Source organism: Panthera uncia, chromosome B4, assembly GCF_023721935.1.
Source record: "Panthera uncia isolate 11264 chromosome B4, Puncia_PCG_1.0, whole genome shotgun sequence".
Classification (NCBI taxonomy): Eukaryota; Metazoa; Chordata; class Mammalia; order Carnivora; family Felidae; genus Panthera; species Panthera uncia.
In genome coordinates, this window is record NC_064809.1 from 114,840,250 (window position 1) to 114,863,439 (window position 23,190).

Sequence of the window (23,190 nt, forward strand, 5' to 3'; positions counted from 1 at the left end):
TTGTGATTACTCTTTTTATTTCCTTTTTCTGTGAATTATCTTCCACAGTTTTTGATCATTTATCTACTAGAGATTTTAATTTTTAAAATACATTTGAATGATTTCATTGTTTTTATAGACATTAATATCTTGCTTGTCAGGCTTGGCAACCCACTGTTTTTTTATTGCCTTAAATCTTTGTTATAGATTTTTTAAATATTTATATTTTAAAATGTTTACTTAGTATTCTTCTACAGCTCTGATAAATAATCTATTTCACTTTTTGATAGTTTTTCTATATTTCTAAAAACAATTTAACTATAATCTTTGGGTTTTATCATTTTATTTTGAATACTTCTAATTATTAGGAAGTTTATTATGCTTTTAAGTATAATTTTTAAAAGCTCTGTTTTAATCTACAATAAAAATCTTAGAGGAAACCCTTACCTCTGTTTGTAAATAAAGAGAGGCAAGGGCATGAAGTTCAAGTTTTACTGAGGTTTTTAACATATCAGTTGACCTATGGATCGAAAAGGCATAGAAACTAATGAGTAGAGAAGTTGGTTTGTGGAAAAATAGTCCAAAGCAGCTTTAACCCTGTTTATGTTTTTCTGCCTTTCTGCCTTTGCTCCCAAAAGAGGAGAGAAGCAGGGGAATCATGGGGAATATGACGGGTATCTTCTAACTGGACATGGATTCTAGAAAAGCTGAGCAGAGTTACCTCTCTTGTTTACTGGTAATCTAAATACAAAAAATAGATCAGTTGTTGGAGGAGTATAGAAGCAAGCCATTGGCAGAAGGGGAAATTGTTCTGGGATGATACAAAGCAGAGTGGCTGGGAATTCATACAGGGCTCAAACAGTTATTAGCTTATTAGTATACAGCTGGTCAACTCTTCTTTATTTAACTACCACGAGACCTGTTATTTATATTGTAAAATATTGTTTCTAATTTGGGTTTAAGGACCTTCGGCATTGGAATTTCCTGCAGTGCTGATGAAAAGTGTTCCACCTAGACCCACTGAATCTCAGGATTTGGTCTGTGAATCTAAAAAGCACCCCTGAGAGATTCCTAGGCAACCAAAGTTTGAGTATCAGTTCCTAAAGGCTGTAATTAAGGTAACACAAGGCATATGGAGATTGATGTTGCCCTAATAAAAAGACAATAATAAACAGCCTTTTAATGCTGCCTTGGAAACACAAACATAAAGAAATAGCAGTCTTTGATGTAATGGCAGCATGACAGAAACTTTAATGGAATCTGGAGAGACACCTCAAAAACGAAAACCATAAAAGCAGCTGTCTCATTCATAGGCCATCCACTCTCTCCTTTAGCACTTGTAGCACGAATGAAGCATGCCTTACTTATCTTGGCTTGTAATATTAAACATTTTAGAACTTTAAAGAAGAGGACTGTGTGTTTTGTTTTGTTTTTATTCCAGTTGCCATGGCCACGTACTGTCACAGAGCGGTTGTTGGATGAGATGTTTGATAGCACCGCATCCCGGTTTCTGGCTGTCTTAGAAGCTCTTTCTGATTCAAATAGGCGTACTCTACAAACTGGACCTATTGTTACAGATGAAGTAGAAGTTCGTGATGTTGTCTCAGAACTGTTTATGGCAGGAAAAGAACTTTTAATAAGTAAATAATTTGTTAAAATGACATTTTATGGTAGAACTTGAAAAACAAAAATTTTAGTATCGTATTCCACATTTAAGAAACTGATAACCAATTTTTATCAATCTTAAATTCAGCAATATTGCTAAACTCAATTGCTAGTTTAAATAATTTATTAGATTTTCTTTTGGATTTGTTTGGGTGTATGATCATCTGTGGATAATGACAATTATATTCTTTCTTTCCAATTCTTAATCTTTTAATTTCTTTTTTCTTGCATTTCTTGACTTATTGCACTGGATAGGATCTCCAATAAAACATGAAATGGAAATGGCGATAGCAGATATCCTTGTCTCATTCACGATCTCACATGGAAAGCTTTCAACATTTTACCATTAGTTTGATGTTTGCTGAAGGATTTTTTTAGATGCCTTTTTTCAGATTAAGGAAGTTTCTTTCATTCTTGGTTTACTGAGTTTTGTTTGTTTGACTTTAATCCTGAATAGTTGTTTAAATTCATCAGAAGCCTTTTCTGGATTTATTGAGTTGATTGAATGGATTTCTATTTCATTTCTATTAGTGTGGTAAATTACATTGATTGCCTATCTAATTTTTATCCACCCTATATTTTTGGAATAAACCTAATGTGGAGGTGAGGATTCTTCTTTTTTTAAATGTTTGTTTATTTATTTTGAGAGAGAGAGAGAGAGAGAGAGAGAGAACACATGTGCATGAGAAGGGGAGGGCAGAGACAGAGGGAGAGAATCCCAAACGGGCTCTGCACGACCAGATGTGGGGCTTGAACTCACAAACAGTGAGATCATGACCTGAGATGAAATCAAGAGTCAGATACCTAGCTGACTGAGCCACCCAGGCACCCCATGCTTTTTAAGACAATAAATATACTATTAAACCTTTTCCCTCATCCTTCCCATTTTTCAATACTTGTTTCTAAATTCATTTCTTTTTGCTCAAATACAAACTCTAAGAACTTTGAAATAGTTTAGCTGGATATAATATTTTGCTTCAAAGTTGGTTCCTTTTAGAATTTTAAAGACATTTCTCCATAGTCTTGCATATGGTATTGAGACGTCTCTCAGTTTAAATCCTGTTGTTTTATAGATTTAGCTTTTGTAATGCCCTCTTTACTGTGATATTCTCACATTTTGTTATATTAGGCCAAGGGGTGGGTTTTGTAATATAGCAAGTACTTTGAGGTCTTAGATCTTTCTTTCATTTTTCATGTTATTTCTTTGTTCCTTCCCCTTACGTTTACTTTTGAAAAATTCTCTGATGGTCCTAATAGGACCATCAGATGTTATCACATCCACTCTCCATATCTTATTTATTTTATTATTTTAATTTCTTTACTCCTTTCTATTGCCTTCTGAGAAGGTTCTTCAATCTGACTTTCCTGGTCACTCATTTGTTCTTTGGTTCTTGCTATTCTACTCCATTCATCTATTGAATTTTTGGTTTTCACAATAAAATAATTTATACTTAGTTCCTGTTTGATTCTTTTTCACAGTAGTTTATTCTTACTTCATGTTTCTAAAGTAATATCTTATTTCCTTAAGAGAATAAACTAAGTGTTCACTTCTTATCCTTTTTTCTGTTTCCTCTGGTAAAGGATGTTTTCATTTGTGGTCTTTGTTTCAAGGTTTTTGTGCTTTCAACTTTATTTTTTCATGAACTTACCTTCTATTGCCTTGGAACAGTTACCTGACTCGTCCACAGTGTCTACCTGGAAGGAGAGGTAAAACCTAGACCTTAGCATGTGTACTTTCAAGTGAGTTTAGTGTGTCTGTGTGTGTGTGTGTGCACATATGTGCGTGGGTGTGGACCTGCACCTGTATGCCCATTTGAGGACAGTGAGTGTCCACGGTTTGGGCTCATCTCCTTTTCATGGGGAAAATACAAGATCTCAGATGAGAGTTTCTTCACCCAAACTTGAAAATTTACTATTACCTGTACCGATCTTTTCCACTGTCTCTCATTAAAATGGAAGGGATATTCCTTCTCTTCCATTTGAAGTTATTTATTTATTTATTTATTTATTTATTTATTTATTTATTTATAATGTTTATTTTTTTTGAAAGAAAGAGAGAGTGAGAGTGAGCAAGGGAGGGGCAGAGAGAGAGAGGGAGAGAGAGAATCACAAGCAGGTTCTGCACTGTTAGTGCAAAGTCTGATGCGGGGCTCAAACTCATGATCTCGAGATCATGACCTGAGCTGAGACCAAGAGTCGGATGCCCAACTGACCAAATCACCCAACTGCCCCCTTTTTGAAGTCTTTTAGCCTAATCTATCCAAACTGCCCCTTTATCCCATGTCCTCTTTCAGCTTCCTCCCTGTATTTCTTCCTTTTATTATAGTCAGAAATGCTCTGTTTCCACTGTTCTCAATTCTTTCCTTCCTACTTATACAGCCTTCATCCCTCTGTCCTCAGCTATCTACTGAAAATGTCATGGATAACTTCCTTTTTGTTCAGTCCAAGGGTCACTTCTGAGTACTTTCTTCCTTTACTCTCTGCAGTGTTTGTTACTGTGTGATACTCCTTTCTAAACACTTTTCTTTGCAGCCTTTTCTCCCTCTGCCCTTCTCTTACATGTTGGTGTTCCTAATTCTCCTGTCCTAGGAAGCTGTACATTGCCCATGGCTGATTCTGTTGTTTACTATGGATATATAAAGATGACTCTAATGCTGTATCCCTACTTGTACTATCTAACTTCCTAGTTGACTAGTTAAAACTCTTGCTAATTCTCTGTTTTTGAGATTCCATGTTCCTTCCTTTGGGTGGCTGTCCTTGACCACTCTCCTACCCCAAACCCATGTTCAGTGCCTTTCTTATTTGTCCCCATTGCACCCTATATTTATTTCCCTGCTAAGATTTCTTGTTTCCCCACCACAGTGTAAGCTCGGTGAAGACATGGATTGTGTTTTCTTCTTTTCCATTGTTTCCCTAGTGCCTGACAGTCTGATAGTTAGTATTTAGAAAATATTTCTTTGCATGAATGACATTCAAACCTCTCTCTTCCCTTTTCTAGTGTCAAATACTGGTGCAGATGGAATGCTTGATTTTCCACAAACATCTCTTCTGCAACTTATTATGAAAGGAAAAAATGTTATTTCTATAGATGCTGCTGTGAAATTTGTAAAACTAGCTTTTACTTATGAGGAATGGAGTTTATTTGAATCTTCAGCTGGGCAGCTTATTGATTTTCTCCAGGTGATATATACAAAACCAATAATTTGTTTTTATTTTGTTAAGATGCCTTTAAATTATTAATTGTGGAATTTGCTTCTCTTAGAGGCAGGATGATCCAGAGTCAAAGAAAGCAGAAAAGGATTTAACTCTTCTAATTGCAATAGAACCTTTAATCAATGTAAAGAGAAACAAAGGTATGGTCTTTCCCATGGAAAACTACAAAGAAGGACAGTCAGCTCAAATTTATGTTAAAAAAATCGGTTTTCATGGTAAGTATTTATTTGCCTTTTTGAAAAATTAAAATTTTTATCTGATAAAATGTGCTCTTTATAGGTGAAGTGAAAGAAAGAATGTTCAAAGCAGAGGAAACAGGAGGTGCAAAGGCCCTGAAGCAAGAGTGTGTTAATTGTTGAAGGAATGGCAAGGGGGTGTGTATGGCTGGAGCGCACTGGTGGTGCTGGTGGAATTTGAGAATGTGGTAGGAAATGAGGTCAGAGAAATAGCCGGGTGCCAGATGCTGCAGACTCCTATGCCTTCTAACGATGCTGGCTTTTATTCTGTGTGATGATTTTGAGTAGATGAATAAGGCTCTACTTAGCTGGTACCTTGTTGGTAAATGAGAGACCAGCAGGGCAGTAAGTTATATGCCATCAGTTCACTTTGGCAAGGGAAGATTTGGTGGTCTTCTATCTTTTTTTAGTAGGGGGAGTTTTTCATTCCAACATTTTAAAAGTTATTGTGTATAGAACTGCAAATCTGCAGCCTCTATTTTCAGACCGAGGATGATTTAATCTGTTTTTTTATGTTTTATGTTTCATGGCTGTTCAGTTGCAATAAATAATTTGTACTAAGTAATGATATACATATTTTTTAGTGGTTTCTGAATAGATAATTCTGTTATTTTTATTTCAACTGCCATATTTTACACGTGTTTTAATATTACAAGCCTTTTCAATTCTATTTTGGATGTAGTTGGCATACAGATTGCAGATTAATGATAATAGTCTATTTTAATTGCATTAAAGCCCACTTAGATTAGTTTTCATGTAGAAGCATTTAAAGAGTCTTATTGACGTGATATTTGCCCAGATACCATTCATGTCATTTTGTAGAATTTCTGTGTTTTTCTGCCTTTTCTACTTGAAATTTTTAATTGATTTTTCTCTACTTTATGAATTAGATACTTGTAAGACTTATGGATATTCAGAAGACATTTTCCACTTGGCAGCAACCTTGTACTCCTGTGTCTGTGCCTCTCCCCAGGTGAAATTGCTTTTTGGGATAGATTGTAATAGTGTTGAAGGAGGCCATTATACCTAATTGAAAGCCAGATCTAAAATATCACCTTGGAGTGATATTGCACTTTGGTGCAAGGAATTGCACCTTGTGCACCTTGCACAAGGTGCAAGGAATTGCACCTTGCCAAAATTCTATGTTGTTTAACCATTAAGTAAGAGATTGAGTTAAAGCCTGACTTGTGATTTTTAAAAAATGTTTGTTTATTTATTTTGAGAGAGAGAGTGTGTGCAAGCAGGGGAGGGGCAGATAGAGGAGGAGGAGAGAGAATCCCAAGCAGGCTTCATGCTGTCAGCACTCAAACTTACGGGGCTCAAACTTGCCAGCCTTGAGATCATCACCTGAGCCAAGATCAAGAGTTGGACACTTAATCAACTGAGCCACGCAGGTGCCCGTGACTTGTGATTTTAAGTCTCTTTTGATAATAAGTCCTTTTGTTCCTTTTTGGAAAATTACTAGACTCACTATGTTTCTAATAATGAGGGAAGTGAGGCAGTGGTTTTAATTAGAGTTAACATTCTTAATGAAATACGGCTTTCCAGTCCATGAATACAAACCCTGGTTATTTGGAGTCACTTTGCACACAATGGCCAGTATTTAGAAATGATGATTTGTGGGTATGAATGCTTAAGTAAAACTGGAAGAACACTGGTATTAAAACTCAATTCCAGGGATCCTCAGGGCTTTGCTGAAGTTCCTCAGGAGCTCAGCACTGGTTAGTAACATCCTACCTTTTTAAATTAGTTTTATATACAGTGTTGAGATGGAATTTCATTTGAAAATTTGGTTTTACTGTTATAAAAAAATGTTTGAAAACCACAATGATAGAGCATTGTATTATCTTTTATTCAGGTAAGTGCAACTACACTGAGGAACTTGACAAGTTCCCCTGTTATCTTTTGCATTTTTCTGGGTTTATTAAATACTTGTGACAGACATTTAATTTTTGAAAGAAAGGTACAGTAAAACCTTGGTTTGTGAGCATAATTCATTCTGGAAATATGCTTGTCATCCAAAGCACTTATATATCAAAGCGAATTTCCCCATAAGAAATAATGGAAACTCAGATGATTCATTCCACAACCCCAACATATTCATATAAAAATGATTACAATGGTAATGCAAGCTGGTGCAGCCACTCTGGAAAACAGTATGGAGGTTCCTCAAAAAACTAAAAATAGAACTACCCTGTGACCCAGCAATTGCACTAGTAGACATTTATCCACGGCATACAGGTGTGCTGTTTCGAAGGGACACATGCACCCCCATGTTTATAGCAGCACTATCAACAATAGCCAAGGCATGGAAAGAGCCCAAATGTCCATCGATGGATGACTGGATAAAGAAGGTGTGGTATATCTATACAATGGAGTATTACTCAGAATCAAAAAGAATGAAATCTTGCCATTTGCAACTACGTGGATGGAACTGGAGGGTATTATGCTAAGTGAAATTAGTCAGAGAAAGACAAATATCATATGACTTCATTCATATGAGGACTTTAAGAGACAAAACAGATGAACATAAGGGAAAGGAAACGAAAATAATATAAAAACGGGGGGGGGGGGACAAAACAGAAGAGACTCAGAAATACGGAGAACAAACTCAGGGTTCTGGAGGGGTTGTAGGAAAGGGGATGGACTAAATGGGGAAGAGGCACTAAGGAATCTACTCCTGAAATCATTGTTGCACTATATGCTAACTAATTTGGATGTAAATTTTAAAAAATAAAAAATAAAACAAAAAATGATTACAATACTGTAATATAATACAAAATAATAATGAAAATATGAAATATAAAGAAAAATAAACAATGCACTTACCTTTGCAAACCTTCGTGGCTGGTGTGAGGGATACAAGAGAGAAGAGGGTTATTGTGTAGGACGACTTCCACTCTCACTAATGGAATTATTGCTACCTTTTGGCTCAATGGAATCTTTTTCTGCATGGGGGCCATTGTATACGCTCACATGGATGTTGATTAGAGTACAGTATTAATAAAATCTTGTGATGTACTGTACTTAGTGTAACTGACAATAAGGTAGCAGAGGAAAGGGCCTATATCTGCAGGCAGCCTGACCTAGAATGAAGCAAAGCATTCCTAAGCTTACTCTTGTATGGAAAAGTAAAGGACTGTCCATAGGTTCTGTGAAGTGACAAAAAATACACTAGTGCCAATTGTGGGCACCTTCCAACTTCTGATTTCTGCAAAACACCACGGCCTGAGACTGAGCATCCAAGCATGGGAAACAATCACCCACAATCCTGTAGCAAGCGAGAGAGAGAGAGAGAGAGAGAGAGAGAGGATCCATTGGCTCAGTTGTGATCCTGTGATGTTTGGCATGGCTTACTATTCATATTGCAAGACATCACTTGTTTATCAAGTTAAAATTTATTGGCAATGTTTGCTCATCTTACAGAACACTCACAGAACAAGTTACTCGCAATCCAAGGTTTTACTGTATTTGATAGTAAATATAATGATTATAGTAGGAGAGCTAAACCAAAATTCTTTTTTTGTTTGTTTTAAGTTTTTAAGTTCTAGTTAGTTAACATATAGTATAATATTGGTTTCAGGATCACAATTTAGTGATTTCAGCACTTGCATATAACACCCAATGCTCATCACAAGTGCCCTCCTTAATTCCCATCATGCATTTAGCCCATCCCCTACCCACCTTCCTTCTAGCAACCCTCAGTTTGTTCTCTATAGCTAATAGTCCCTTATGGTTTGCCTCCCTCTCTTTTGTTTTTCTTCTTCCCCTGTGTTCATCTGTTTTGTTTCTTAAAATCCACATATGAGTGAAATCATATGGTATTTGTCTTTCTCTAACTGACTTATTTTGCTTAGCATAATATTCTAGCTCTATCCATATTGTTGCAAACAGTAAGATTTCATTCTTTTTGATGCCCGAGTAATATTTCATTGTTTATATTTATACAGTAAAACCTTGGTTTGTGAACGTAATTCATTCTGGAAACATGCTTGTAAGCCAAAGCATTTGTGTAGCAAAGTGAATTTCTAGAACCATTGGCTCAGTTGTGATTATGTGATATATGGAATCATGTACTGCTCGTACTGCAAGACATTGTTCTTTTGTCGAGTTTGAATTTATTAGAAATGTTTGTTCACCTTGTGGAGCACTCGCAGAACAAGTTACTCGCAATCTAAGGTTTTATTGCACCACTCTTTTTTTTTTACATGTTTATTTATTTATTTCAACAGAGAGAGAGAGAGAGAGGCAGAGAAAGAGGGAGAGAGAGAATCCCAAGTAGGCTCTGTGCTGTCAGCATGGAGCCTGATGTGGGGCTCAAACTCATGAACCATGAGATCATGACCTGAGCCAAGTCTGACGCTTAATTGACTGAGCCACCCAGACATGCCGATAGCAGCATTTTTGTTTCCTTTGGGTAAATACTTAGTAGTGCAATTGCTGGGTTGTAGGGTATTTCTATTTTTAACTTTTTTATATATACATATTTTTTAACATTTATTCACTTCTTGAGAGACAGAGATAGAGTGCAAGCAGGGCAGGGGCAGAGAGAGAGAGACACACACAGAATTTGAAGCAGGCTCCAGGCTCTGAGCCATCAGCACAGAACCTGACGTGTGGCTCAGACTCACCAACAACGAGATCATGACCTGAGCCGAAGTCGGACGCATAACTGACTGAGCCACCCACCTTCCCCTTCTTAACTTTTTGAGAAACCTCCATACTGTTTTCTGGAGTGGCTGCACCAGTTTGCATTGCTGCCAACAGTGTAAGAAGGTTCCTGTTTCTCTGCATCCTCGCCAATGTCTGTTGTTTCCTGTGTTGTTAATTTTAGCTATTCTGACAGGTGTGAGGTGATATCTCATCATACTTTTGATTTGTATTTCCCTGATGATGAGTGATGTTGAGCATCTTTTCATGTGTCTATTAGCCATTTGTATGTCTTCTTTGGAAAAAATGTCTATTCATGTCTTCTGCCCATTTCTTAACTGGATTATCTATTTTTTGGGTTAAACCAAAAAATTCTAATCAAGGCTGAAAAGGGCAAGGAATTTTTACTACCAGCTTTTAAAAAAAATCATGTATGTTGGGGCACCTGGGTGGCTCAGTCAGTCAAGCGTCCGACTTTAGCTCAGGTCATGATCTCGTGCTTGGTGAGTCTAAGCCCCATGTCAGGTTCTGTGCTGACAGCTCGGAGCCTGGAACCTGCTTCGGATTCTGTGTCTCCTCTCTCTGTTCCTCCTCTGATCATGCTCTGTCTCTCTCTCTCTCAAAAATAAATAAAGGTTAAAAAATTTTTTTAAAAATAAAAAAATCATGTATGCCTTAGTTCATTCAATTCAACAGACATTTATTGATCTCTGTTACATTCCCATACAAGGTACTACATATGCAAATTAAGTCTTAGCGTGGCCCCCAAAGGAGTTCAAGATTTGGTGTATTTTAATTATGAACTGATTACCTTTCCAGTTCAGATATAATGCATTCCATTTTTCTTTTGAAAAGAACCAAATAACTGATTTGAGAGGAGATATAGCCAGTGTAGTTCATCTGTTGATACCCAGTGTAATGTTCTGTTGTTTTTTCATGTCTCTCTTTCCTCCTTGTTTGTATCCTTTCCCAGATCCCCACTCCCTCTCCTGTTACTAGTTCATTCCACTCCCCATTCTTTATTATTTTAACTGCAGAAAATTTAAGAAGAAAGTAGTATGTAAAATTTTCCAATTTGGTTGGAACTAATTGGCTTACATAATGTGCCTAAAAATGTTTGTAACTTTTATTTTTAGAGAGGCAGAAGTGGCCCAGAGCATTCATTAAGAGTGTGGACTCTGGGGATTCTGGCTCAGTCAGTTAAGTCACTGACTTTGGCTCAGGTCATGATCTCTTGGTTCATGAGTTTGAGCCCCATGTGAGGTCCCATGCTGACAGCTTGGAGCCTGGAGCCTGCTGGTGATTCTGTGTCTCCCCCTCTTTCTGCCCCTTCTCCACTCATGCTCTGTCTCTCTATGTCTCTCAAAAATAAATAAAAATTAAAAAAATTAAAAAAAAAAAGAGTGTGGAGCTACACTGCTTGGGTTTGAATCCTGGCTCTGCTACTTTCTATTCATTTCATCTTGGGAAAAACTACTTAATCTTGCGCTTCAGTTTGCTCCTCTGGAAAGTGGGGATGATAGTAATATCAATCACTTCATAGGGATGCCATGAGGATTGCATTAACTGGTATATGTCTTAGTCTTTTTGTTATGGGGACTCTATAACAAAAATAACAGAGACTAGGTGGCTTAAACCTGGAACATTTCCTTCTCACAGTTCTGGAGGCTTAGAAATCCAAGATCAAGGCACCAGCAGATTTGGTGCCTGGTGACAGTCTGCTTCTGGGTTCATAGGTGGCTGTCTTTGCGCTGTATCTTCACTTGGCAGAAGGAGAGTGATGGACTCTGGTTTCCCTTTCATGAGGATAGTGCTCTCACTCTTGAGGGCTTTACATTCATGTCTAATTCCCTCCTCAAGGCCCCACCTCCCATCACATTGGGAGTTCAGATTTCAACATAGGAATTTTGGGTAGACACAAACATTCAGTCCATTGCGGTAGGTATATAAAGCTCCTAGAATGGTTCCTGGCACACATTAAAAGCTAAATGCTATATAGCTATATGTATATCTTATTGTTCTTACCAATATACTTTACCTTTTTTGTTTCAGCCTGATAAAGAAATCGTTGTGGACACGATAATGTTCCTATGGCAGAAGTGCAAATTAGGAATTCAGAGGATCAATATGTCCAGAAATGACTATGCAAAATTCACCCAGAAAATCAGCACTAATAAAGTATTCATTTTTGTTTCCTTGCACTTGTTTTTATTATTGCTGATTTAAGTTTGATTCACATTTCAAATCTAAATTTCCATTTATCTACCTGCATAACATTCTTTAAATATGGTGCTGAGTGAGCCTTTCTTTTAAGTGTATTCTCTATACTTCTGCTGCAATTTAGTTTTGGGGTGTGAGAAGGTGCCTCAGGTTTTTAAGGGAGGAATAAATATAGTGCATTAAGGTTACATGAATGTGGCTAAACTCACTAAGAAGGTTAATAATAGAAAATACAAATAAGGAAGGAGCTTTGGGTTTGTTTTTTTTCCCCCCACAATAGTATGTTTAGACTATTTCAAAGAGCTCTTTCCTGGAGAGGAGAAAGTTGAGCAGGAGAATATCATAACCCAAAACTTAAGAGGAAACATTTTAATAGTAACATATTGGATGTGTTGCACATAGGGTGCATGGGCATGGTTTTACCATGTGCTCTGAAAAAGTAATGATGTGGGTGCATCAATGTTGTTTCCTCATTTTAGCTCCCAAGGTGTGATGGCTAATTTGATGTGCTAAGCTTTGGGGATACAGGCATGAAGCCTGCAAGGCACCTAGCATGGAGTCTGAAACACCTGCTTCCTCTTCACTATTTTGGAGGACTTTAATAGTGATCATAACGGGTACTTTTTGAAGGAAGAATGAGAACTTTGAGGATACTTATAATCTTTATTGATATATTTAAAAAGGAAGATGATAAATTTTTTATTATGGCTATAGATATGCAGATTATAAGCTTAGGTGAATCTTCTTTATGAGTTTATATAAACAGATAGATAGGATCATTGATCTTTATATTATTTATAATTAAGATGTACTAATAAGGGGGGTGTACCTGTCTAACATTTCTGTATGTTTTGAAGATGATGATTTTAAGGAAGCCCTAAGTTTTTTTTAAAAAAGTGGCTCTACAATATAATATACTTTTAATTGATTTTACTGTGTATTCTCTCTTTTTAGTGGGTTTATCTTCTGTGGCAGATAAATGAAGTAATTCACTGCTATAAAATGGAAGACATTGACATTGTGGTGGTGGCAGAGGTCACGTTACAATTAAGTGAAATATTGGAGTCATTAGGAAACCCACGAAAAAAATTAAAAAAATCTCTAGGTAATATAATGAATGAAAAAGTATGAAGTTATTAACACACATATGAATGTATAAGTATAATTTAGAATATGAATGTATAAATATAAATGGGAATGCAGAATAGCTACGGTTAATGGAAAGTAGTCTTCTCAGTACAGTGCTTCCTTGATGATTTATAACCAGAGATAGAAATAATACAGGTTTAACCCAGCGGATGTTAAAAGGAGGTTACATGCTCTGTGATTCCGTGGCATACATACATCTTTTGTCTTCTCCTTACTCATTCATTCCTGTTCTCCATTCCTCATTCCACTTTCACCTCTTGCCCTCTTCCCCATTCTTCCATTTTTCTTTTCTCTCCTCCCTTTTATCCCCTTTCCTCCTCTGCCATTTCCCAATAGAGTGTATGCTGCTTCAAGGAAGAGAGCATGTTTTGGTTGCCGGTATATTTTTGGTACCCACCACACTGCCTGACACAGACTGGGAGCTTAAATAAGTGTCTGCTGAATGGATCACTATTCCACATCTTATATCCTTTCTAATTCTCTCCTCTCTTCTGATTCTCTCCTTTTAAAATTTGTTTGTCTTTCTTCATTTATTCTATTTCTCCTCTTTTCCTCCGTTCCTTTTATCTTCCTCTTATTTGTTCTCACTTCCCACCCTCTTTCCTGCTTTCCCTGCCCCAACCCCTTTCTGCCAGCATCTTAGCCTTCTAGAGGGTGCCAGCCTTATGCTCTGATCCGTTTTCTTCTACCTGTGGTTGAACCCCTGAACTATTTGTTTTATAAGGTAACTCATATGTAAAGAATAAGGTGGGGGTGTCATTAGTGGGTGTTTACTTTCCTATCTCACCCCACTTACAGAGTTTGTATGACGTTTGAGGGACTTTGTAGTAATTATTGTAGTAATTGTTTTCCCAGAGATTCACTAATCTGGCTCTGCCTATTCTTGGTTGTTGAGTGTTGTTTTACAGATGAAATTTTAGAGCCATGGTTCTCAATTTTTTATTGGTATCAGTATCACTTGGGAACTTATTAAAAATACAGGCCCAGATCCTATCCTATTTCATCTAGACTGGCCTTTCTAGTCTTTAATAGTTTACCAGGTGATTTTGATACACATCCAAGTTTGAGAACTACTGGATAAAGGTCTCTGGCTGTCTAACACATTCAATGGCCTGAAGTCCTGGTTTTTTTGAAATGTCCTGTCCTAAAGTGCTTTTTCCTTTTTTAAAACTTCTATTATGCAGAATTTCAAATATAGAGAGATGAAAAAAGTTACCATGTACATCTAGTACCAATAATTGTGAATATTCTGCCAATCTTCATTTCTTCTTGCAACACTTTTTTTCCTCTGGAGTGTTTTAAAGCAGACATCATGTCATTTTACCAGCAGAAGCCTCAATGTGTGTGTGTGTGTGTGTGTGTGAGTTTGTCTATCTATGCAAAAGATAAGGGTTTTATAAAATTATAATGCCATTATTACTATACTTTACAAAATTAAGGAAAAATTTCTATGTTTCTGATTGTATTAAAAATGTCTTAAGTTGGTTTGTTCCAGTCAGGATCCAAATAAGTCCACACATTTTTCTTTCTTACATTTTTCTTGAGTCTCTCTCTCTCTCCTATAATAGTTCTTTTCCTCACCCCCTTTTCAAGCAATTTTTTGAAGAGTTGGTTTATGACCTTATAGGATTTCCCACATTCTGGATTTGGCTGTTTGTGTCCTTGTGGTATTGATTAACTTGTTTCTCTATCTGGTAGGTAGATCTAGAGGCTTGCTTAGATTTGAATGATACCGTATCAAAAAGAATTCTTGTGACTATCTTACACATTTGGCAAGAATACGACCCAGGTGGTGCTATTTACTCCCTGTTGCATTAAATCAGGGGGCATATAATGCCTGGTTATCCCACGTGTTGTGTTGTAAAGACTTACCAGTGAGTTCAGGTGTTGTCAACCTGACCTTTTTCCTAGGTTTCTTTCCCCAGATGTAGCTTCTGAGACAGGTTGTTGAATGAAGTAGTTTATTTGGGATATTATCCAGGGAAGCAGGGTGGTGGTGTGGAGAAGTGAGATGGGAAAGGAAAGGAAGGCAATACAAGGTACAGTAAGTTAGTGAGAAGGCTACTGTTGTAGACTTAGGGCTTATTCCCATGAGAGACCTCTAGGACTGTATAGAACCTGGCACAGAGAGCTGAGAGGATGAGATATTTATACAACTTTTGTCTGTCATTGGTTGGAGGCTACTGGAGGAGTGGGGGTGAGAAGCCAGAAGGGGGTTCTAACTTCTGTCATTCTTTCTGCACTCATGATATTGAGTGCTTAAGTGAAGAAATTACTTCATCAGCTATTTGGTTACTCTGGTTATTTTTGATTGTGTGGTAGACACAATCAAATATTTGCTAAATACTTTATAGAAATAATTTGAAGCCTCAGATGATGTTAATGTTCTTCCAGAGAAGATTTATGCTTGCTTTTACTAGATGTATGAAGACACTGTCACTCCAGGATCCCATTGTTCCAGTGTGAGAAATTGAGATAATTTGAAGCTGGGATGCTCTCTCGTTGAATTATTTTCCATTTGCCCTAATTCCTGGGATACAGCCCCTTCTGGCTTCCCACCCTTGGTGGTCCTGGATACTAATCTGTGTTGCTTGAGTTCTCAGGACTGTCAGAAACATCACTCAGCTTCTCAACTTTCCTCTCCAGAATTGACAAAAGTTCTCAGTGGAGAAAATAGCTCTAATGCCATTCTGTATTCCCTGGGCTCTCTTCCCAAGAGCCAGGTGATACTCTTTTCTCTTTACATTTTCATGAGCTTCTTTGCTTACAGATGAAAAAAGTATTTTTTCAGCTTTGTTTTTCTATTTATTTATTTATTTAATGACAGAGAGAGTGAGTGAGTGAGCACAAGTGGGGCAGGGGCAGAGAGAGAGAGAGAAAGAGAGGGGGAGAGAGAGAGAGAATCCCAAGCAGGCTCCACACTGTCAGCACAGAGCTCAACATGGGGCTTCAACTCACGAACTGAGCCATGAGATCATGACCCGAGCAGAAACCAAGAGTTGGATGCTTAACCAACTGAGCCACCCAGGCATCCCTTTTACCAGCTTTTCTAGTGGTCTCTAGCAAGGAGAATTTTTACAGATTACCTGTTACTGAAAGCAAAAGGCCTAATGATTATTTTTTTTAAAAATCTATTTCTTATTTAATTTTATTGTTTTGTTTACTGATTACTTTTGGAGACTATTGTTTTGTTGTATTTTATACTCTGTTTAATTATAAATGAGATAAATACAATTTACTGATTCATTGAAAAAAAGTTTTATTTCTAAAGAACTAATCAATACTGGAGCATGATCCATTTATAAATAGAAAAATCTACATTTATGTAGGGAGGCATTGTTCCCATTTAGACAAATAAATTCTTATAACGTTTCCAACATTGTTATTATCATCATCTCATTGGCACATAAAACACAAAGTACAAATCATTCTTGTGTATTAATTATGGCAATCTGATTCACAATGTTTATTGGACTGTTTATTAAGTAATGCATTATTTAGTTTAAGTTATTAAACTAGCATTTTAAAATAGGAAACTAGCATTGCCATATATTTAACTCAAACCAACCTTCTCTGATATTTGCCCAAACCTATAGGCTTTTACACTGTTTTCTGAATGCTTTACAATGGACTTTATTGTATGTAGAAAGACCAGTCTCTTTACCATAATATTACCTTGTTAATAATGAATAGTTTTAATTATTTGTCATACTGCAAGATGCTTTTAAATGAACTTATATAAAGATCAAATGTAATTATATGGAAGAAATAATTTGGTATTTAGTCAACTTCTAAGTGTTGAATCATTTCTAAAATCATGAGTAATTAAAAAAGTAACCAATTAAGTGTAACATTTTTTAGGATTATGATTCACTGCTATGTTTACATTTTTTCCTTCCTTCTTTTATTTCCTCTGGTCCTTCCTTCTTTCCCTTTGTTTCTTCTCTCCTACTCTCTCCTCTTCTTCCTACTTTACTCTTTTTTTCTCCTCTTCTTCCTTCTTCTCTTCCCTCCCTTCCTCTTCCATTCCTTCTTTCCTTCTTTTCCTCTTCCCCCCCCTCTTCCCCCCCCCCCCACAGAGATATCTTTAAGGAAAGGGACTGGTGAATTCCTTGAGACTTCAAAAGGGAGCCTGGAAATTCTCCCAATATTGAAGGTATTGCAAAAATATTTTAGAAAATATACTTAAAAACATGAATTTAAATTTTCAAATAATATTATATTTATAAATATGTAATGGTTAATTATAGAAGTAATTTTGAATATTTAATATTTGAGATTTTATGGTTTTTACATACATTGCAAACTACGGGGGATGTTTTCTAGTTTTTGCATTAACTCTAGAAAAAAAATCCAATCAGGTTTAAAAATAACCTAGTAAATTCTCTTAAAAGGATTTGTAGTTATATTACTATTGGTATTTTGAATGTGTTGTGATTCATGGACTCATAAAGCAGAGATATCCTGCTCAGCATATGCCTCTGACCGATTCTGTGTGTTATTACCTGTTGAAAATGCACTTAGAACAGGCTCTGGCACATGGCAAGTTCTCAGTGATTGTTAGCTTAAGAGGAGAAAGGGGTGAGGGAGATAAATGGCCATTCCTCTTCTTGATTACTTTTGTTTTTTTAGAATATTTGAATTATTTCTGTACATCAAGGATTGTGTTGTTCCATAGATCTGAATGGGAGTGTAGGACACTGTGTCATATATGCTATAAACATTTATTTATTTATAGACATGAACTAGAATAGCATTTTGCCAAGTCTGTCCTATGTGATGCTGATACTATACTTCAGAAAAGGTTGCCAGGGTCTAACTTTGAGTGATGTTGGATTAAATGCAATAGGTCCCTTACTGTAAGACTTCTCAGAGGCATTCATTTGCTTCCGAGTATTGTGGTTTTCCCAAGAAGAAGATATAGAATATCATATATTCTATTATCTGAAAATAAAGCCCATTTTACCCCCTATAGAATAGCTACTTAGGATACTAGTGCTTCTGGACTACTGTTGAAAAATACTTTTCTAGAGAGGAAGCCAGTGATCTATATTTTGGTTTGCCTGATTAATTGAAAAACTACAATTTTAATTTTTTTAAGTGTTTATTTATTTTTGAGAAAGAGAGAGAGAGAGAGAGCCTGAGTGGGGTAGGACAGAGAGAGAGGGAGACACAGAATCTAAAGCAGGCTCCAAGCTCTGAGATGTCTGCACAGAGCCCAATGCAGGGCTTGAACCCATGAACCGTGAGATCATTACCTGAGCTGAAGTTAGACACTTAACTGACTGAGCTACCCAGGCATCCCCAAAACTACAATTTTAAATTACAAAAGTTGTATTAGCAATTTTACTATATAGACTGAAATGCTATTATTTTTTATATTCTCTTCTAGGTATTTTTGTTTTTTAGCATAGTAGCATTCTGATATTTTTTTACTAAATATTATTCCATCAGCACTTTTCTTATTGCTAGATATTAATACTTGTAATTACCATATTTTCTCTGAAAAATCAACTTGAAATATATGACATCAAATTGTAAAGAATATTATAAGGAAGACCCATTTCCCATCATAGCCTAAGAAAAAAAGACATTATTAATACAGCTGGAACTCTTCTCCACTAAGGAGTGACCCCCCCCCCCCCCACCTGCCCCGATCACATCACCTTTCCTCCTGCCTAGAAGTAACTGGTATTCTAAATATAGTGATATAAATTCTAGGCATACTTTTTTTTACATATGTGTGTATTCCTAGGCAGTAGGGAGTATTGCTTTTAAATATAATATAATATAATATAATATAATATAATATAATATAATATATAATATAAGATATATTATATTATATATATAATATAATATATCTAATATATATTTACATATATTTAATACATAATATAGCAAATAATATATACAATATAATATATATTACATATATGTTAACATATGTGTAATATGATATTATATATTATATATTATATAACATATATTTAACATATATGTAATATATAATATATGTATTATATATATGTATATAGTGTCATACTGTGTGTACTCTTCTGCAGCTTGCTTTTTATCTCAGTATTCTTGTGTTTGTGAGATTCACTCCAGTTGATTTGTGTGGTCATAGTGATGATTTTTGCTACCACATCCAACTTTTGCTCAATGTTGCACAGTAAGCAGATTTGAACTCAAGTGTGTTGCCTTCCAACATCCAGGCATTTAGTCGGATCAAGCTTTGTTGCCTTTTGATTAAAAAAAAAGTGTCTTCAGGACATTTGTATAAAAGATATTTTTCTAATGCATAAAATATAATGCATGTCCTATAACTGGGTGCGAAACAAATATCATGAATGTAATGGAGGACTGGAGGATCATTCTGAATTTACTTTCTTCTGAAAATTATAGGTTTTAAGGGATGCAGGTCTGAGTTCTTTACGTAGTATTATGTCTTAAAAGAGCTAGAATTGAGAAATCTTTTTATTTTTATTATTTATTTATTTATTTATTAAAATTTTTTAAATGTTTATTTTTGAGACAGAGAGAGAGAGAGAGAGAGAGAGAGGCAGAGAGAGAGGGAGACACAGAATCCAAAGCAGGTTCTAGGCTATAAGCTGTCAGCACAGAGCCGGACAGGGGCTTGAACCCACAAACTGTGAGATCATGACCTGAGCTGAAGTCCAATACTCAACTGACTGAGCCACCCAGGTGCCCCTAGAGTTAAGAAATCTTAAATTGAGAACAGAGTGTTTGAAATTCACAAGAGATTGAGGAGGCATAATAGCTGTCTGCCAATGGTTTTTCCAGGGATCACTTACAGTGCTTGCTAAATATACAGCTTCCTATTTCCCACTCTAGACATATTGAATCATAATTTCAGGTGTGGGGGTCTCAAAGTTTGTAATTCCAGATATTTTCCTCTTAAAATTCCCCCCAGGTAGATTCTTTTTTAAATCTTTTTTTTTTTTTTTTAATATCTATTTTGAGGGAGAGAGAGACAGAGTGCAAGAGGGGGTGGGACAGAGAGAGGGAGACAAAGAATCCAAAGCAGGCTCTGAGCTGTCAGCACAGAGCCCCATGTGGTGCTCTAACTCATGAACTGTGAGATCATGACCTCAGCCTAAGTCAGACGCTTAACCGACTGAGCCACCCAGGCTCCCCGCCCCAGGCCCCCGCAGGTAGATTCTTAAGGAAACTAGAATTTGAGACTCACTGGCTCTGTGGGCCAGCACTTATTTTCTGAGGCTTCATAGGCTAAGAATAAGAATACTAGTAGAGGGGTGCCTGGGTGGTTCAGTCAGTTTAAGTGACCGACTCTTGATTTTGGCTCGGGTCATGATCTCAGGACCATCGGATCAAGCTTTGTATCGGGCTCTGTGCTGAGCATGGAGGCTGCTTGTGATTCTCTCTCTCCGCCTCACTCTCTGTGCCTCCCCCGCTTATGTTTGCTCTTGCTGTCTATCTCAAAATAAATAAATAAACATTAAAAAGAAAGAATATTAGCAGAAGTTACCAAGGGCAACGTGCTGGGGCATATGGTAGATGTTGTAGAGGTGGTTCATTGGTATGGTGTAAGGGCACAGCAATTGGTGTTGGGGCACCCATAGTTGAATCTTGGCTCTGATGTTGACTGTGTGGTCTTGAACAAATGATTTTATCTGTTTGAATGTAAGTGTCCTTACCTGCAAAATATAACAATAGTACCTATTCTACTGGTATTATTTAAGTTATATAAGTTTAAATGAGATATTGGTAACCCTGTGGAAACCGGTACCTGGCACATGACAGCTACTCAGTTTTTCTCCTATGTTTTATGTAGAGCAGCGAATCTTAATTTAGGGTCTCAGATCCATCTGAAAGGGAATTAAGTGGAGAGAAGGAATAAGAACTTATTGTAAGGAAAATCCAAAATCCATATGTTGACCTAGAGGAGACTCTAGGTGGGATAAATTATAGATCTTGCATATGTACATGCAACTATTTAAAAAAATATGAGGTGTGGGCGCCTGGGTAGCTCAGTCGGTTGAGCATCTGACTTCGGCTCAGGTCATGATCTCACAGTCTGTGAGTTTGAGCCCCACATAGGGCTCTGTGGTGATAGCTCAGAGCCCGGAGCCTGTTTCAGATTCTGTGTCTCCTTCTCTTTCTGCTCCTCTCCTGCTCGTGCTCTGTCTCTCTCTGTCTGAAAAGTAAATAAACATTAAAATAAAATTTAAAAAAATATGAGGTGCTTATCATAATTACATTAAAAGCTTATTTAAAAGTTTTACTGAAGGGGCGCCTGGGAGTCTCAGTTGGTTAAGCATCCAACTTCAGCTCAGGTCATGATCTCATGGTTCACCAGTTTGAGTCCCAAGTCAGGCTCTGTGCTGACAGCTCAGAGCCTGGAGCCTTCTTTGGATTCTGTGTCTCCCTCTCTCTCTGCCCCTCCCCCACTCATACTCTGTCTCTGTCCCTCTCTCTCTCTCAAAAATAAACATTAAAAAAACAATGTAACAAATTTTATACCTTTAGTCAAAGATTAAAAGCAATCCCTTTATACTGATGTAACAGCATAGGATATCTGTCATTCTTCTGTTCAACATGTCCTAGAGGTCTTAGCTGAAGAAGAAAGATGATAAAGAAAGCAGAAAAAAGGGCACAAGGACTATAAAGGAAATACCAACCTGGTATTTATTCCCAGACTAGTACAATGCATTACACATTTTTAGTAACAGCAGTCTAAATGCCCATCGGCAGAAGAGTAGATAAATAAATTGTAACATATTCCTCAGCATTGCACTATTGCATTGTGGTCACGAGGACGAATGAACTAGTGTGGGCTTGAACGGGAGTCAGCTTGACATCATTGCCATTCCCTTCGTTAGTCACCTTTGGGTCTCAGGGGAAAACCTGGAACTGCATTTCCCAGCATCTCATTGCCATGTGATTCTAGGTTAGTCTTCCAATGAGGCGCATTTGCAGGAATTTATAACAGAAGGAAGACAGAGTTCTTATTCGGCAGTGGCAGATGGAAGAAGTTCATTTGCCAGCCCTGCTGAGCAAGCTCTTGCGACTCACTTGATCCAGTGTAGTAGACACAGTTGTCGTCAGCCACCTAGGTTCATGCACAGAGGCTTGTGCATGCAGCAGAATGGTCCCTGACAGCTCCCTTGGCCTTTGTTCCCCCCAGCCTTCCAACGGTGATAGACACCTCTAATTCTGTGTATCAAATCCCTTTCTGCTTAGAGTATCTGGAGTCGTTCTGCGTTCCCAACCAAACTCTGACACGTTGAGTTACATACACTCGCATGGAAAGGTTTCAACAACATGTGTTTGAGTGTATAAAGTGAACTCCAAAATTTTCTGACAGAATTAAAAAATAGGCAAAGCAATATTGCATATTGTTAATGGATGCATACCCATGTAGTAAAAGTTTAAAAACATGCAAAAGAACAGTAAAAACCAAATTCAAGCACAGTGGCTTCCTTTAGGAGCAGAGAAGCATAGTCGTTGTGGACACTTGTATGGAGGATTTCAGTTATCTGCATGTATGCATTTACGTTATTTTCTAAAAATTTTCTGGAGTAACATGGAAAATTGGAAAGTATGAATAAAGCTGGATGCTCTTTATATTATTCTTTATATTTGTCCCTCTGTGAGAGTAATTATAATGAAAAGGTATCTAGTTTTTGAAAATCATGATATTTGCCATTGGATCTGATGGCCTCTAAGTCTAAATTTCCGGCTCTGAGATTTAAAAAAAATAATAACTTCCAAAATGAAGTGTGTGAGATGACAGATTATGTAAGTTATATTTTAAACATTTACCGATAAATTTGGTACAATCAGAATTTTGAAACTATGAAAGGAAGATATATATATGTTTGTGAAAAGTTTATTTTATATTTGGAAAAATTGTGAAGTGTATTTATTATTTCACTTTTATCAGTAGTACTCCACATTTAACTGAAGACAAATACACTTAGTAAAAAATACAACATGGTTGATACTGGATAGACTATTTAAACTTGTTATTTGGTTTGAGTTATTATTAAAAGAAGTTTGGAAATGTCGTATATGATTTTTCTTTAAGTGT

At 36.7% G+C, this 23,190-nt stretch overlaps 1 protein-coding gene across 1 annotated transcript in view; it reads left to right on the forward strand.

Annotated features, from left to right (window-relative positions):
* Positions 1-23,190, forward strand: part of CFAP54 (cilia and flagella associated protein 54) — a 289,637-nt gene that overhangs the window by 32,631 nt on the left and 233,816 nt on the right. Inside the window, exons 9-15 of the mRNA XM_049626709.1 lie at positions 1,421-1,619; positions 4,643-4,824; positions 4,907-5,072; positions 5,984-6,099; positions 11,703-11,921; positions 12,918-13,068; positions 17,192-17,268. Coding sequence (XP_049482666.1) covers positions 1,421-1,619; positions 4,643-4,824; positions 4,907-5,072; positions 5,984-6,099; positions 11,703-11,921; positions 12,918-13,068; positions 17,192-17,268 — 1,110 coding nt within the window. The remainder of the gene's footprint in view (positions 1-1,420; positions 1,620-4,642; positions 4,825-4,906; positions 5,073-5,983; positions 6,100-11,702; positions 11,922-12,917; positions 13,069-17,191; positions 17,269-23,190) is intronic.